General features: G+C 40.7%; 1 protein-coding gene across 1 annotated transcript in view; it reads right to left on the minus strand.

Moving 5' to 3' along the window:
- Window positions 1–17,478, minus strand: part of MAGI1 (membrane associated guanylate kinase, WW and PDZ domain containing 1) — a 355,632-nt gene that overhangs the window by 159,062 nt on the left and 179,092 nt on the right. Inside the window, exon 2 of the mRNA XM_059823169.1 lies at window positions 13,513–13,629. Coding sequence (XP_059679152.1) covers window positions 13,513–13,629 — 117 coding nt within the window. The remainder of the gene's footprint in view (window positions 1–13,512; window positions 13,630–17,478) is intronic.

A 17,478-nucleotide genomic window follows, 5' to 3' on the forward strand; every position in this document is an offset into this window, starting at 1 on the left:
GCAATGCGGAGGCAGTACAAAGCAAGCGCCACGCTTCCTCCCGCATTTCTTTCAAAAGCTCCATTGTTCGGCAGGCATCTGGTCCTGATCTCAGCCTATTCGTGCCCATTGACCCCGCTTTTCGCAGCGCACCCGCTCGCCAACGGGCCTCACGTAAAGCCTGCTTGATGAATTAAAAAGCAGCACTAGCCATCTGTCCTCCCAGGCTGGGCTACGGCTGTGCAGCTCCGCTCTGCAGCTCCCTCCCCAAGCCCACAGCCTCCCCTGCCTCCCGTTATAACCAGCTCTCTCCTTACACACACAACCTGCAGCTGAGGAACCGTTGGGTTCACTCAGTAAACACAGACCTAGCTTATCACATTTGCTGCTTTTCATTTCTTATGTTAGCATCTAGGAAAGAAAAAAAAAAGAGAATACAACAGAACGTTCTCACTTGCCTGAGTCCTTCGAAATTCAAGCACAAATACAAGATTAATCCTTCCTTTGTGAGGTCTTGTCTTTAAGTCGTGGTATGTAATGATCCTCAGCACTGCAGCAGAGGGGAATAAAAAATGCAGGGTTCATAAGCAGGGGGAGGACAGGGCTTACTTACATCAGGGTTTCTGCCACATGACAATAGGTTTGAGAGGGAAGAGTAAGCTGGCAGCAGCAGCTGACAGTGCAAAAGGGAGAATGCAGAAGCCTGCCTTTTATATTATTGGTGACATTTCTAACACATGACAACAATTTCCATCTGTATTTAAGCTGGGAGTGTGAGGAGAAGAGCATTACATCACGACTCCTCTATTCCTAGGGGCTGTGGAATATGTAGGCCACAGGGATTAAAAAGCACCTGTGTATGCTGGAAATCTGAAATACCACGAGGCAGATTTTTCCCCCCTCTCTTCTTTCTCCCTCACCCTTTTTATTTCTCTATCACCTTCTCTGAGCTGCTGTTTGAGAATATGCCCAGGGAAGTGCAAAATGGTATTGTCCTAGTTTGCAAGGCACGAGAATGGGGGAACGATGCAAATATGTATTTCTAGCTCTGTCTCTCTCTCTGTAGAAGATACAGCACTCATTTTTGCAAGCTATCAGACAGAATACAGAGCCTCTTTCTGTCTTCTGCTGTGCTTGTCCCAAGGGCTTCGAGTTTCTCTTAAAGTATCAACTTTCATCTTCCTTTTAAATCTGCAGGGAATTTCAGTGACAGTAGCAATGATTTTTTTTTCCCCCTTTCTTTTACAGCCAACACATGCCTGTATCTTTTTAAAAGTAAACATCAAGAACAGGGGCCAAAGATATTTTGGAAAAAGCACTTGACTGATTCAGAGCCAGCAGGTGTCCGTCTTGGACGCTTTCCATATATCTCACAGGACAGGATTGCTTAGATGCAGTACTGAAATCCCAGGGGACTCCAGCCTTGCAAGGAAACCTGCTCCCCCGCAGCTCAACGGCTGCTTTGCTGGGGCTCACATGGCTCCATCAAAGCAGGCAGGGACGTGCGGATCCTGAGGACCATGCGGGAGGTGCTGGTGGGGTGGGCACAGGGTGCTGTGGGGCCACCCCTGGTCACCTGCTCCCATGGACCAGGACTCAAGCATGGTGGGGACAGCACCCACCGCTGCTGCTCTAACAAGCAGACCTTTTGAACCACACCAGCTAACAGCCGTCGCCTGCAAAGCAGCTCGGTACAGGTGTGGAGGCAGGCAACAGCTCACAAGTTTACGGCATGTGTGTGCGAGGACCAGGCAACGTAAGGAAAAAACATCATCTCTTTGTTCCACTACCAAACCCAACAGCGTAAATACAGCAACTGCTTTTGCTGAAGCACCCGATCCCCAAAAGTGTTTGAACTGGGTAGGGGCAAAATGCCACCAAGAGATAGCAAGTCTTGTATTACCTTTAAAGAGAAATAGCCACACGCGAACAGGAGAATGGCCTGATTATAAATTTATAAAACAGTCTTACTTTTATGGGACAAATATTTTCATGAAAACACCATCTGGCCCGAGGTGCTGGCCCATTATATGTCTCTTGTTTAAAAAGAAAAGATAAAAATACTTTGCTCAAGGTTCACCTTCCTGATCTCTCAACAACAGCCTCCTTGAATCTTAGGCTGTTTGTGGGGTATGTGTCTGGTCAGCTCACAGTCCCCATGGGAAGTCCAAAGCCTGTGATAATGATGGGTTCAGAGTACTGGATACAGTAAATTTGAAAACTGCAATACGAAAATAAATAACTCTTAATTCCTCGCCTCTCCTCTTCACGTCCACAAAATAAAAAAATCTGCACAAGCTAGACTGAAACTCTCTCACCAGATGATACTTCAGTGAGGCAGCACCTAAATGGGACATTCCAGAAAAAAGCCTCTTTATTAAAAAAAGAAATGGAGCATTTTATTTTACATTTATTCAGAGATGCAGTTCCCCAGTCATTTATGAAAACTCTTTCATAAGATTTAGAAGGGGGGGAAAAGGAAACAATGAAATGACTTATTTTTAATCTGGGGTTTAAAGGCTTTTTCTCTTTCCAAAAAAAAAGTCCCACACACAAAGAATGAAATTCAATGCAAACCTCTGTTTCTGTATCATGAAAGCCCCTTCGAGCACCAGAGTAATCAATTTCTCAGAGCTTGTGTGGTCTACAGCAAAAGCCAAAGAAGGTATTTAAGTTTATACAGCCTTCAGCATTTTGATGGCTTGCTTTTGAAATACGACATGTTTAAATTTTATATCTTTTTTTACAGTTAGTTATGTCTTAAGAAAATGGTTGCTGTCAGTAGAAAAAAATAGAAACAAAGGAGAATAAATTAAATTCAACCTGTTTTTGAGCTGCTTGCCCATTCTAAAATCAGAGTAATTCAAAGTTGCACTGTGACAATTGTTACAATCGTAATTATGGCACCTTTCATTATATTACACCCAGTCTTATTTTAGCATCAAACACTTTGGCTCATAATAACAAAGAAAATATATTAAATAAAAGTGGTGCTCCACTGCCAAGCACCACCAGATAAGCATCCACACAAATTTACAGGAACAGTAAAGCAAATACTTTGTCAGATGTGAGAGAACTCTCTATCTTTTCTTGAGCAGAAAGTCAAAGGCAAACCATAAATCACTTAAGGATGGGGAAAGGAGTCTTTGTCCTTACGGTAACCCCAACTTCCTACCATGAAAGAAGACCATCTTGAGACAAGATTTTACAGCTGGGATTTAACTCACAGGGTGGAAGAAGTGTGAGATAGAGCACTCTTGTAGGTAGGAACAAACTTCTCCAACAGACCTCTTAATCTTTCATCAGTACATTTTGGATCCAATTCACTTACCATGTGGGAACAGCAAATGGGGAACAAACTGTGAATTCAAATAACTGTAAACTCAGCAAGATGTGGAAATAAAACACAGATGGTGCACTTCAGATTAAGGGTCAACGTTTCAGCGTCGCTTTCCACTTTTACATTGTGATAGGTGATGTATAACAACCACCTCCTCCTCGAGACAGCGCTCTAATTAAACCATGACTCACTTAGGAAAACAAGGAGACAAGTGATACCTCCATGGAAGCCTCCCTGCCAGTCGGGAGGAGCTAAGGTTACTTTGTTATGCTGGGGCTCCTGGTTTTGCTGCTTGAGGATTAACGTTTGGGAGTGGAAGTTGTCTCTGCTGGACAGACACAGGTGAAAAAAGTTTCTTCATCTTTTCCAGCTCCAGGCATGCTGCAGCAGGGCTGCTCTGCCTGGCAGGGCTGTGCCCAGCACCCATCAAAACCCCTACCACAGCACCCGCTTGGTCCCCTCTTCACCACCCACATCTCCAGCGTGATTTTGCAGAGGCCGCTCTGATACCTGTTTGCAAAGGCCAAGAACACAACCACTGCCACCAGCACTACCTTGTACCAGCCCTTACAAAGTGCCCAGTACTAAAACACCTCTGGAGGTCTGCATCGTGCTTGCCTGAACATTGGGTTCATTTTATTCTCTGAAACAGATTTTGTCCTAAATCCCAGGAATGGAATTTAGGATGACTTTATTCTTGCTGCGAAGTGTTAACTGCATGCCCAAGGCCCTCTAAGAAAGGGTCTGCTTGTAAGCACAAGTTCAAAGAAAAAATAAAGCAGTAAGTACAGATTAGATGACAGAAGAACTATAAATCTATAGGAGCTTGAAATGCCGGATAGAGAGAAGCACTAGTGATTGTAAGGTGACTATTACCTTCAAAACATGCCGGAGGTTGTTTATCAGATCAGAGTTAATGACGGAGAAATCTAATAGTACTATAATATTAAATTTACCATTTTAATGGTATCATCAATGTTCTATAATGTGGGCAATTTAGAGAATGTCTGTCAATGTGGTTCTCCAGTGTGGTTAGTTACACAGGAGCAGCACTGTCGCATCTCATCAGCCGTTCCCTTCTAGAAAACACTGGAAGGTTTGCAGAGGATTGCAGAAGGCTAAGTGATATAGCAAAATATATATATTTAAAGTTATGGGAATGCAAAAATGGGAAAGATATTTATGAACATTATGGGATGTTTGCATTCCTGAAAGAACTGGGTCCAGCTCTGCCCCACTGTCAAGTCCAGCCTTCCTACTTCTGCGCTGCCATTTAGTGTCCTGCTGGGTTTTCCGCAACTCTCTTGCACACCATGCAACACTTGCTGCTTTCCTCAAAACATTACATACCTGGATTTAGAAGAGCTAAAAAATAACCTCACCATACAAGTACATTTTCAGCTCTCGTGTGTTAGGACCCTCTGAGTAAAACAAAACACCAAAAAACCCACACCCTAAAAAAACATGAAAGAAGATGGCAGTAAGGGCTCAGAAACCAACAGGTAAATGAAAAGAGTCAAAATACCCAGTTTCAAGTTTTTGATTACTAATTCAAGATCTGTGAACAGTAGGAGATGGTAATGCTGCATTCATAAATATCCATCTCCTTGTGTATTCAAAGAAGAGTTTGCTAAAAGCAGCAGCTTCTTAATTTGGAGTTCTTCCTTCCTCCGTCACCTGCCCTGGCCCCTCAGTTCTGAGGTACGCCAGTTCAAATTCCTAATACAGCAAAGATTACCTGCACATTATTAACATATAACAATCTCCCAATTAAGTAGCTTTAAATGTGGTAGAAAAATCCATACTGTAGTGGCAGTATTTGAGTTGCCATGATGTCTGAGATAAAAATGAATTATCATCTGTTTATGTAGTAAACAATACTGCTTCTTCCTACAGACCTCCTTTTACCAACATCAACATTTGTCTACTGTTTTTTCCCTTGGTAAATGAAGTGTTAACTGAAGTTTATAGAAAAAGTGCAGGTAGTGAATGAATGATGAAGTATGAAATATAATTCAATGGCAGATGACACTTCCAAGGGTCTTCGATGTTCTCCTCCATCTCCAGCTCCTGAAAGATCCTGCAAGTAGAACTGCTAGATCACTATCCACCTGATTACTCTGCAATACACGTCTCATTTTGAAGATACATTAGCCTTTCAAAGAGCCATTTATTAAACATTTCCATTTAAATAATAATTTTCACAATCCTCAGTGAAACAGATGTGTTCCCTCTTAAATCACTAATTAAGAGTAGCCTGGGACAATACAAAGCCCTTTAAAAGGAATTCAGGGAACTACCGTCCCCCTTAAACAAATCTGTTCTGGCAATGACCCAGGAATCTTGACTTCATAACTCAAAGCTCTAATTATTCAAGAGGACATTATAAAAAAAGGATACATCTAGACCTTTATGACTAATAGGAAAGATTTATTTCTCTTTCAATAGGGGCAGAACTAGAAATACTTGTTCTATTTTTTCTACCTTCTTATTCACAGGGGTTGGGGGGAAGGAAATCAATGAAGATTAATTTACAGAGTTATTCCTAGCAAAGGTACTGGGTATGACTCTCCCCAAAGAAAACCAGCTAGCAGAATCTAAACAGCTTTATAAATGATTACATGGCTAATCTCTTCTCTGCTGAAATAAAGAAAGGATTTAGAAGACAAATACAGCACGCTTTATGTGAAGAAGCATGGTAATGTTAAAAAAGGATAATTGTTTGAAGATGAAATGTAGCAAGTCTGCATCCCCATCGAACCGTCAGGAGCTTGCATCTGCCATTGCCCTCCTGGGCTCAGAGAGTGTCATGGTAGCAATGTACGTGGCTGGGAATCACACAAGCATTTCCTCCTCTGCAGTGCCACTGCTTTTGCCCATGCTACATTGCAGGTACCACACTGGACCAGAATAATATCATATAAATAGGATTTTCAGGTGTCCTCTTTTCAGGACTAACACCTTTGATGAAAAAAGCATGGCACTTTTGTAACTGCGAAGCCACCATGCAAATCAACATATCCAAGCACAAATATACCTATACAGAGCAATGGGTGCTTTCTAGAAGGAGTTAATCATGAAATACCAAATGTGAATCCCAAACACAAGTGCAAGTGGAAGAACACGTTGAAGAACAGCTATACATTTAATTTTTCCTCAGTATAAACTGTTCCTTTTGCTTGGAACACTCCTTTCTCTTGGCTTGTAGCATAATCAATACACTGTAAACCTTGAACAGATACATGGTGGTAGTTGAACAGAAATCAAACTGCCTTAATGAAATCAAAAGCTGGGATACTGCAGCCATCACAAAAGATCTAATCAGGACCGTGGGACATCATATGAAAAACTATGGCAGGACAGAGCCAGTTTTGAAGCAAATAATGTGGGGTAATTCATCTCTACCCCTTCAAACTCCAACCAGCAGTACCTGCTCTCAGCTCTGATTTACTCTCTGCTTTCCCAGAGACTCACAACCTTAGAAACCTTTACGTTTTAAAACATATGCACAGACATTGTTTGCATTACCTAAATACCCACTCGCAGATGCTTTGCCATAGTACAAAGCAACGGCAATGAAAAAAAATGCAAAATTAAGTACACTGGGGACCAACAAAGAAAACAAAGAAAACTAGCCGTGTAATCTCTTCCCACACTTCTTACCCAAATCTCCTTTGGCAAGTGGCATGGGAGAGCCTATATGGCTGAGCTCTTCTGCTTTGTACTGTTCTCTGGTGCCTCATGCAATTTCAACTGGGTGTACAGTGAAATACAAAAAAGCTATTCCTCACAAATGGGTAAGCAGATGGAGCAATATTTGCTATCATAAGTGCTTTTATTTCCAAATGTAAAAAAAAAAAAAACAAACCAACCACCCAATAGTTCCACTGGCAAAAAATGCACTATTGATCTGAAAGGACACAACAGATGGAAAAAAAGGTCTGAAGTCTCCTAGATTAAACAGAAATGACTGTCTATAGAAAGGAATGAAACTACAGAAATATGGGCCCTGCTGCTCAAAACACGGCATTTTTCTCTCTCAAAAGTGAAAACACATCTGGTTCACTAATATGTGAAATAATTATATCCCTGAAAACTGCAGGGGACTCTGCCGCAATTCTGCACTCCCTGGAACACAGCTACAAGGATTTTCTAAACCCACTGGTTGTACTCAGGATACAATCCCTGCTGAAAATATAGGAAAAAGTCAGTGTGTACATTAGCTGGCATGGAAAATATGCTTCATATTCTTCAGTTAGATTAACTCACAAGCAAATGTTCTTGAAAAAATTACCTTTACATACTGCTGGTAGCTGTATGTTGCACCCTAGTGATAAGGAAACTACTTTAAAAATATTTAAAACTTTTTCCTAACATAAATCTTGTAAAACAATTAATTATTTTTCGTGTGTTAGAAAAAAGATCAGTCTACCGTTCGTCACCTTATCAGTGTGGGCCTTCAAACGAGTATTTCCTAGACACTGCAACTTTTTCTCATTACAAAAGCAGAATTACACCTCTAGGAAGAGAACTGCAACAAAAGGTACTTGGATAATAAATACGGCTGCAGGTCTGGAAAGCTTTTGAGAATTCAAAGAACATTTGTGTACATAAACTGATGATTTATTGCCTGTGAAGAAGAATAATGTGCACTGTCAGTGATTCTGTTTATCATTAATAAAAATTAGTAACTAAAAATAACTTTGAAATTGTGACTCATATATCCCCACATGTATAAACACATGCATTTGTAACATAAAGGTCTTTCTGCTTCCCTTCAACAATTTTTCCCAGTATACTGATACACTCTTGTACTCAATATTCTAAAGAAAAGAACCTTCTGTAAGCTGGCTTGTATATCCCTTCTATCAATTCATTCTGAAGTTCAGAAATACTTATGGGGAATCCAGCGCTACAGGACTTTAAAAGCTATCCTGGGAAATCACCTAAGTCTGCATGTTTGACAGCAGTTTCATCACACCCCAGCCTATTTAGTCTCTCTAGTCCTCCATTAGCTGCAGATGATGGTGGTTACACATGTAGCACCTTATCCAACTCCTGGAGCAACTAAACTACCCTTTGGTAGTTCAATTGTCCATGAAAACATTTAATCCAGATAATAAGGTTCAACGTGCTCTTCTACATCCACTTACTAAAGTTTGTCCTATAAATACTGTGAAGTTTCCTTGTTCAGTATTATTGGTTTTCCTCAGAAAGGAGACTTTTCCTTTGCACCAGCAGACTGCTTGGAATAAACTTATTCTCAAATTTCCCACTGAAATGTGAGGGAGCTCAGGCCAGCCAGGTGCCTGGGGGTCACTGTCTTTTTCTAAGCCTCCTTACAGACCACTCAACACTTACACTATTGATTTTTATCCATTTCTTTCTATTTTGCTCCATGCTCCCCTACAAGACTAACCACAACAGTTGGAGCTACTGTTCTGTAATTGAAGACAGAGGAACAGATCAAACTCTGGAAAGGTGAGAGAACAGACAGCAGAAATGAAAGTGGTAAATCTCTAACGTTAAACTCTCCAGCCAATTAATCCCAGGGCATGTACTTGTTTTGGGAAAGTGAATCAACTGTTGAATGATGACCTCCTGAGGTTTTAAAAGCCAATTTTGGGAAGGAGACAAAAAAAAAAAAAAGATTGCCACAGAGTGTCTAGGCTGATATCTAAGACTTAACTCTAGGCTAGCCATTGCATTGTCCCTGTTTCATCTACCATCAAAAAGACCTTGCATTTTCCAGAGGTTTGCTTCATAAGACTACAGCCTGGCAAAGAAAGGAATTGCACAATACCAAAATAAGACAAATGCAGAATATACATGAATAGGGAGGGGACCACTGATTTGTTATTTCAGTCACGCGTGTACCAGGTACACTGTTTTGGCAAGTCAAGGTGCCAGACCCACCATAGCTGCCTCTCCATGTCACACAGGACTCAAACAAGTGGAGAATCAAGTAAATGTGCTCAGAGGAAAAAAACCACATGCTGAGATAAGGTTTTATGGAAATAATATCATCTCTGATTCTTCTTGATACACTGTGAAAAGAAAACTGCTGTGAGGTTGTTGAGAATAAGCAACTAGGACAAATGGCCAGTATTGCTTGTTTATTTTAAACAGATGCCCTCTACCATCATTTCAAAATGAGGAGGATAATCCTGTCCATTCAGCCTTCCATGAACAGTGGTTTAGACACGCTGCTGCACTACAACATTAAAGTAAGTTGCTATTGCATATCTTTCTCAATTAACACTATTGCATAAACGTCCCAAGGTAAGGCTACTTGGAAACACCTATTTAAGGGATATATGCTTACATGCACTTTCAACTAATCGCATTTTCCACTAAATAAATCTTCACATACACCAATCCTGTTTGGGGGAATTCTGCTCCTAAGAAACACTCTGTGAAACCTAATGCCAGGATGTCAACACACTCTACATCACGGACTCTGAGCCTCCCCCCAAATCAGATGTAACGCAAGTCACATTAACTTCTGTTAGCACAGGTGGACTCAAACATACCACAAGGTGCCCCAGCAAGATGCCCCACACAGGTGGTAAACCTGCCCTTTTGCTCTTAAGAGCTTAGGCTGGCAAAATTGAGCTGGAATAAGTGAAAACTGCACTAGAAATAAGCTGTGGGCAAAGTCGCTGCAGTCAAAGCACTTTTGGCATAGTCATGGCCAATCAGTAATCATGAAATCGTTGCCAATTCACAGCCTACTCCAAACTCAATGGAGCCATTAACTAGCCCACAAATAGAGTATTATTCCTGGTGATCTTCATTAGGCACATCAGAAAACAGGAAAAATGTGGTGCTTCAAAACAAAATGAGGCAAAGGGGATAGCTTGAGACTGGACCAACATCTTGCTCATCTGGATGATATATTTGAGGGTTTTTTCTAGTTTTGACAGTGGATCCTACATGCTAGGAATGAGAATAGTTATTTATCTGAACACATAAGGAGAATAACTTTGCTCAAGTTTAAGGAGCTGATTTTCTTAAGCATAAGACAAAAATACTCAAAAAAAAAAAGTCTCTGACCCAGCATGTGAAGTAACAGTGAAATCAGAGTATCAGGAAGAAAGTAAAGGAAATAACATACAGTTGCTTCAGCTGAAATAAAAGCTAGTTCAGTGGCTGAACTGCACTAACTCTTTCAAAGATTTGTACATTGTAAATGCATGGCTTCATTAGCACTTATGCACCATACAAATACATAAATAAGGTGTTCCTGCCTCTCTTCCTTACTCTGGCTCGGTCCTAGATTAGGATGCTGAAGTTGTAAATTCCAGAGGAGAATGTTTTGGGTCTGTAAATAAACCCGTGGGTTTGGTGTGATAGTAACAGCATAGCACTCATGACGGCATGACAATCAAACTTGGAGGCCACCTGGAAGCTTGTCACAGCTGTTGTTTACTACAGATCTTTGCAGAAAAGATCAGCTCAATGGGGAGCAGGAAGCTGAGGGTATGAAGACTTGGAGGAAGCGTGCTGGAGGAGCAGAGGGCACTGAGGAAGACTTCAGCTTGCTAAAATAACCATGTGGTTCATCTATTTCTTTCAGTACTTCACTTTTGGGTCCATTTCAAGGTCTCATTGCTTTATGACAGCTCCCACATTTAGGGATGAAGACCTCTGGTCTCTCAGAAAACCATCCCTATGTCATCCATTTAGGCGATGCTCATATCCCCTTTGGGACCTGACATCATCTCACTCTCTTACCCTCGACTGTTCACCAGAAAATAAAGCAAACTCTTAACCAACTCTCCTAAAGTAAAAATCTAAATGACGCTTAAGCAGTATGTCATTGTCATATGAAGTAACGAGGTCAAGTCAAACTTTCTGCATCTTTCCTCCCCTCTGCTTGACCTCTATCTTCTACAAAAGCTATAGCCATGTCTTCACTCAGTTCCCAAGTCAGCCAAGCACGCAACCAGCACACGGCTACGTGGGAAACAGAAGCCCTCTGGGTTTTCTCACCGCCTGTACCAAACTAGTCAGAGCTGAACCATGTGGCATTTCTGGGGAAGAACTGGTTAACATCTCCTTTCTCCATTTTACATTTACTAATTATCACTTCATTTAGCCCTTATATTAGTGCAACAAAAAGCAGCTGTCAGGCCAAGCATGCTCAGTCCAAGTGACCTTGTGTTCTTGTTCGTGTTTACCACATAATCAGCAGGGAATTCCATTTTCAAAATACAAGACTTCATAATCCATTAGCACTAGAGATTGGTCCAGAGCTCTGGATTTACTGGTCACGTGTACCAAGGAATAAAAATATGAGTGTACATCTAGATTAATCTCCAGACCTGTAAAGCATCCCAACCCACTTTGCATGCACCAGTCTCATTCAAATTCACATATCAATATTAGCATCATCCTTAAAAGCTACCACTAATACCATCCCCACAGTACATGAAGAAAAAATTAAATGTTACCTGCTTTATAACTCAGAAAGTATGGAGACACACAATAACTAACTCCACTTCAGATTTTCCATTTGTTTCATAAATGGAACATAAGTACTGATGTTCTTATTTATACATCGACAAACCGTATCTCCCCCAGCTATTTCTAAAAGGCAGAATCACTTTCACTGATCTTAATTTTAAATCAAAATCTTTAGTGAGTCCAAGCAGTTTAGCTCACCATCAAGTTCAATAAATCAGAGAAAAGAATCAATGGAAAGCATTTAAAAATGTAACCTCGGTAACGGACAAAATACTTCCACAGAACTTACGCTCATTTGCTTTATTTGCTGCTTTAGAAATTGGAATATAACACATAGGCAGAAGGACATTAGCATCACGACATTGCATGTCCCGAGCCTAATATTGCACATGCTCTCCTGGAAGGCACTTTTTGCAGTATGCTTTAAAAACCTGCAGCCTGGCAAGTTAGATGATTGAAAACTAATCATATTTCACATTGACAAAATGGAAAATGGAAGTGTTCAATAGAAAATAATAATCCATATTTATTCTTTATGTCCACGCACAGCACTTTAAATATAATTTGGTCCATGCTTTCCACTGATAAAATGAGAATAAACTCAATGGTGATATACAGCATCTGCCATTTGAAGAATCAACATTTGTCAGTGTTACCACACAATTTTAACTGTAGTCCTACACAGTTCTCCTACATGCAACAGTTAGATTGAAAATGGCTATTACTCTACATACCACTATGTGATATTTGTTGGCAACTACCGATTTTTGAGTGGCAACATCATTATTCAATATTTATGTAAATCCACCAGGATAAAAACCCTCTGATTCATGTTGACATAAAAAAAATATTTTGCTGCTCATCTCAGTATGCTATAACTAAGATGTTTACTAGTTCTTAGCCCAGCCTGATCTGAAAGGCATACCATTAGCCCACAGCTCATCAAAGTTCAAGCAGAAAAACCTTTGCTTTAGGACAGCCTCTCCTGGCTGCTAGGGAATGCCAAACAGAGGTGCAATGAAATTGGATCATTTTCCACCCTTTGTACATCTTCCCAAAATGCCAAGGACAGTCTGATTTTGAGTAAAGATTCTGAAGTTCTAAAGATTACACTCTCTAAACTTCTCAGTTTTCCTCCTGGTTGTTTTTTGAGTGAAAAAGAGCATTTCTTTCTCAGCTTCACTACCTCTTGCTGTTATCTCCTACTTGAATTGAGGATGACCTTCCAAAAGTGGCAGTTGCCTGCTACAATGGCACCCAGCCATAAAATCCTGTTCAATTTCACAAGTTAAATAAGCATCAGACATGAAGTTCTGCTAAGGCAATAAAAATAAAAGCAGGATTTTATGCACAGGTTTCAAACCAATAACGGAACATTCACCATAATTATATTAATGAAGACTATTTCTAAGGCAAATACTCATGCCATGGCTGCTTTTTAGAGTTTTTTCTTCACAGTAAGCATCACAGGCCTCATCAAACCATCAACTGTTCCAAAAAGGTCATCAAAAAAGTAGAGTTCAAGGATGAACTGGTTTCCTTTTCAACCCTACCTGAACCCTATCTGCTGTCACACATGGAAGTCTGCCCAAGCTGAAAACTGAGTCTCCCCTGAAGCTGTGCACACCACTACATGAAGGCTGCCTCAAAAAAAAAAAAAAAAAACAAAAAAACCCAAGTCTACTACATGTAATCCACCACCAGGTCAATGTTTTGTTACTTACAAGGCACAGCATGGCGATAAAGGTTATCTCTAATAGTCTGCTGCAGATCGTGATCCGGCGATCCTTTCTGAAACCTCTGGTTGAGATAATGTCTCAGGTCTTTGTTCAGTCTGCTTCCTGCAAAGAAAAAACAGCCATTTATTTATTTCTAAATGCACGCAATTAACATTTCCAATTCAGGCAAATGTTAGACTTCCATTCAGAGTCCCCTAAATTATGGCATGCTGACTTTATGAGCAGAGGCTCGTCTTCCTCTACAAATGGCTAATTACCAAAAATAACTTGCTATAAACAAGAGGTCTCTCTTGTCTCATAACGCATCTTTCTTCCTGTGGTGTTAAACAGATCATCATTCCCTTTTATCACTTATTTGTCTAAGCAAATGGGGAAAGACAGATGATGTGAAAAAGAAGAAAAATAATAAAGGTACAGTATTGCTTTTGCAACTCACTGGAGGGTCAGCTGGGCAGACAGATAGAAGGCAAAGGCTGCTCCCATTAGGAGTGCTAATACAGCTGAACATAGCACAAAATTAAACAAGTGCTATACTTTGCACTGGTATCTACCTCAGTACATAGGAGTTAGGAAATAATTGATTGAAGGAGTTAAGAGCACCCAAAGTCCTTAAAAACAGCAGAATAATATCCAACACTTTTCACTTAAATCTATTTATTTTCTCATTCAGTTTTGAACACTTTCAGAAGTGTGTGAGAATAAAGAGAAATGAGTTGAAAACAACACAAGACAAAACAAACAAACAAACAAAAAAAAAAAACAAAGAAAAAGAAACATAGTTGTTCATGAACATTGCTAGTTGCTGAACACCAAATCCTTTCTTGTAGCAGAACTGGAGCAACTTAATGAAGTCTTTTCCCAGAAATGAAATGTTTCCAAATCTGGAATAACATTGACATTCATTTGACTGAAGAGCAAAAACAACCCCACAAGAACATACAGAGAACAGGGATAGAAACTCTTCTGTTCTAAAAAGAAAAGAAAAAAACCACTGGAAAAGCTTCAGAGAAATGCAACCAGGATAATCAAAGTCTGGAGCAGTTGCCATACAAGGCCCAAGAGAGCAGGCTGGGATGCTGAAGCCTGTTGTGGACATCAGCCTCCAACATGCCCAGAGGGCATGCGGGGACTGGCTGCTCCCGCCCTCTCCCAAAGCAAGGACTAGGAGGCACCAACTGAAGCTAACGGGAGCTTGGTTCAAAACCAGGCAAGAGTGGCAGCAGTTCATATAGGCTGGGGCAGATGTCCTTGCTGGAGAGCACTGTGGGTGCAAGAAGCTTATTGAGGAGCTTCAAGGGGAGGCTGGAAAAGCACTTGGAAGACTGACCCATTGGGGGTTGTAAAAGAGGGTGTAGGAAATCCCTTGGGCTGAAAATTAATTGCTGGTGGCTGGGGGATCTGGGAGAAGACGTGGGGGAATATCAAATATCTTGCTCTTTTCCTATCCTTTGCTACACATCTTATTTATGGTCACAGCTGGAGCCAGAATGCTGGGCTACATGGACCTTGGGCTGAACCACTGCAGCTGTTTCGACAGTCTTTTATAATTTGCATTATGATTTTTTGGATTGTGAATATGCAATGCAGAGATCATCTCAATACTTGTTGACACTGCACATAGCATCACAGTTGCAGATTCCTGGCTGGAGCCTCTAGGAATCACTGCAGAGCAAATCAAGAATAATAATACTGCAATGGAGTGCAGTTGGACAGTAGTCTGGGAGGCAGCAGCGGTACCAGACAAATGAGAAAAAGAATGTAGACCATGAAATGACCATGGGCAGGAACAGCCTATCTGCCTAATGCAGTCCTGCAACATTTTAACAGAAATGTTAGTTTAAAAACAAAACTAAACACAAAACCCCCTAGTCTGAAATACTAAGTCACATTCTAAAAAATAAATAGGTGATTTGTATTTAGGTTCTTTAGACAGCTTTTAAAAAAAAAAAAAAATTTACATTTCTTTTTGAAGAAAGGAAGGCTTAGGCAGCAGGCCCAGCTATTAAAAGAAGGAAAAATTTTAAAGACCAAGATGCTTATTACAGAAATGTCTCAAACAACAAAACTGAAATTAAGGCAGATAAAACTGGCTCATCACACTTTCCTGAGTTATCCCAGCAATAACCCTCACTCCAAGAGCAGATTATCAACTGATTTTCTAACAAATAGTCTCTGGTTATTACGCTATAAAAATGGTTTCCCACACAGGAGGCACTTGGAGGGCTTGGTAGACACGTGGGCTACAGTTTTCCAATTTCAGACCTGACCTTCCAAACTCCAAACATTTGATTTCATACCGCATCGTTTTACTCCAGAGGGAGACCGGGCACAAAAAAAAAAGAGCATCTGCTGAAATAATAAAGCATTTCTTTATCTTTTAACTAAACAGTCCACATATTTCTTCGCACAAGAGATAGTAAGACAAGGTGGTTTCTCATAGCAAAATGAACAAGTATGACAAACAGTTTGGACATAATGCAAGGGCTTATTGCACAGAAGAAATTAATGCACTGAACTGCACGTATCATATAACGTAGGCTTTCTCCTGAAATACTGTGTGATTCATGAATTGGTGATTTATGTCACAATAATGTCTAGAGGTGAAAAAGCTCGGCTGAGCTAGGGCTTGTTTGACCACAGAAAATATGCAATTTACTGATGATATCTGCTTTTAGCTTCCCTCTGTGCCCATTCCATCTAGCAGCTCAGTCTATTATGGCCCCCGCTGGAAAGTTTGGTTATTTGGTTTATGCAGTAGCTGGGATTTCCCAGCTGAGTCACTGATGCACTAGCCAAGATGGCAGCTGCAAAAATAGGGGCTATAGCAATACTTGCACTCACATGACCGTCCCCTCAGGGAGCTCACAGTGATGCTCATTTCTATTACATTTATTTTGAATGGGGAGAAAAAAAGAAGAGAGAGGGGAAAAAAAAAAGAAAATGCTTGCTAAGCCACATTTTTTTTTGCTAAATTTGAGAAAATTCTTGATGGAAATAAATGCTTCTTACAGCCCTGATGATCTCGGCTCAGCAGCCGCTGAGACCACAGCTACGGACAAAAGCAGGCTCACCCCATGCAACTCACTCCAGAGCACGGAAGAAGAGAATGAGCTAACACAGAAAGTAACACCATGTAGAAAGCTGCCAAAAGGATCCACGCTGTTACATGTTGGATTCTTTACCATTTGAAATGTTTCAATCCACTCTGATTATCTTTTCAAAAAATCTCCTCACACTTGAGAGGGCACATGCTTGATGTTGGCATTATTTAGTAGATTCTAGTGCTAGATGCAAGTTTATAAATTCTGATAAATTCTTTTTGAGTCCGAAATGTATGCACCCGCAATTCCAGAGAATCTGAAAGATCTCCCAGCGACATTTCAGCAACCTCCTGTGCACAAATTGTAGCAGCAAAACTCAGCAATCCTCAGGGGCACCCCTTGCTTGTGCACACTCTCTCTGAAAATGAGTCTCACCCTCTGATGGCTTCTGCCCATACAACAACCATCACCAGGCTGGGTTGAAGGGCAGATGCCCAGAGCCACCTTATTTTATGCAGAAGTCCTCCCTTTATAAAGTCTAATTCCATGCATAAGTTGTGCTCAAGAAAATACCTGGCTCCAGTTTCCTTAGAGATGAGCTGTGTTAACTAGAAGTATACTACTAGCCTTCAAAACAGACCTCTGTTCTCAAGGAGATTGGATCTTGCATTTACTCTTTTGAGATCCTTTCTTTTCTTCTCTGCTAAAAGCATGTAAAGAGATCCTACAGTGATAACAGTGGAGGATTGAAAGATACAAGCCAGAAATAGTGGTTTCCAAACTGGAGGATACAGGTCTTATGAGGCATTGCCCAGGTCTTCCTTCCTGCTGGCCAAGATATGTTGGAAATGCACTTATTTGCACACAGAAAAAATCACCTTATTATGTCTGTAATCAAAATTAGGCTGAT

This window comes from Gavia stellata, chromosome 12 (genome assembly GCF_030936135.1).
Source record: "Gavia stellata isolate bGavSte3 chromosome 12, bGavSte3.hap2, whole genome shotgun sequence".
Taxonomy (NCBI): Eukaryota; Metazoa; Chordata; class Aves; order Gaviiformes; family Gaviidae; genus Gavia; species Gavia stellata.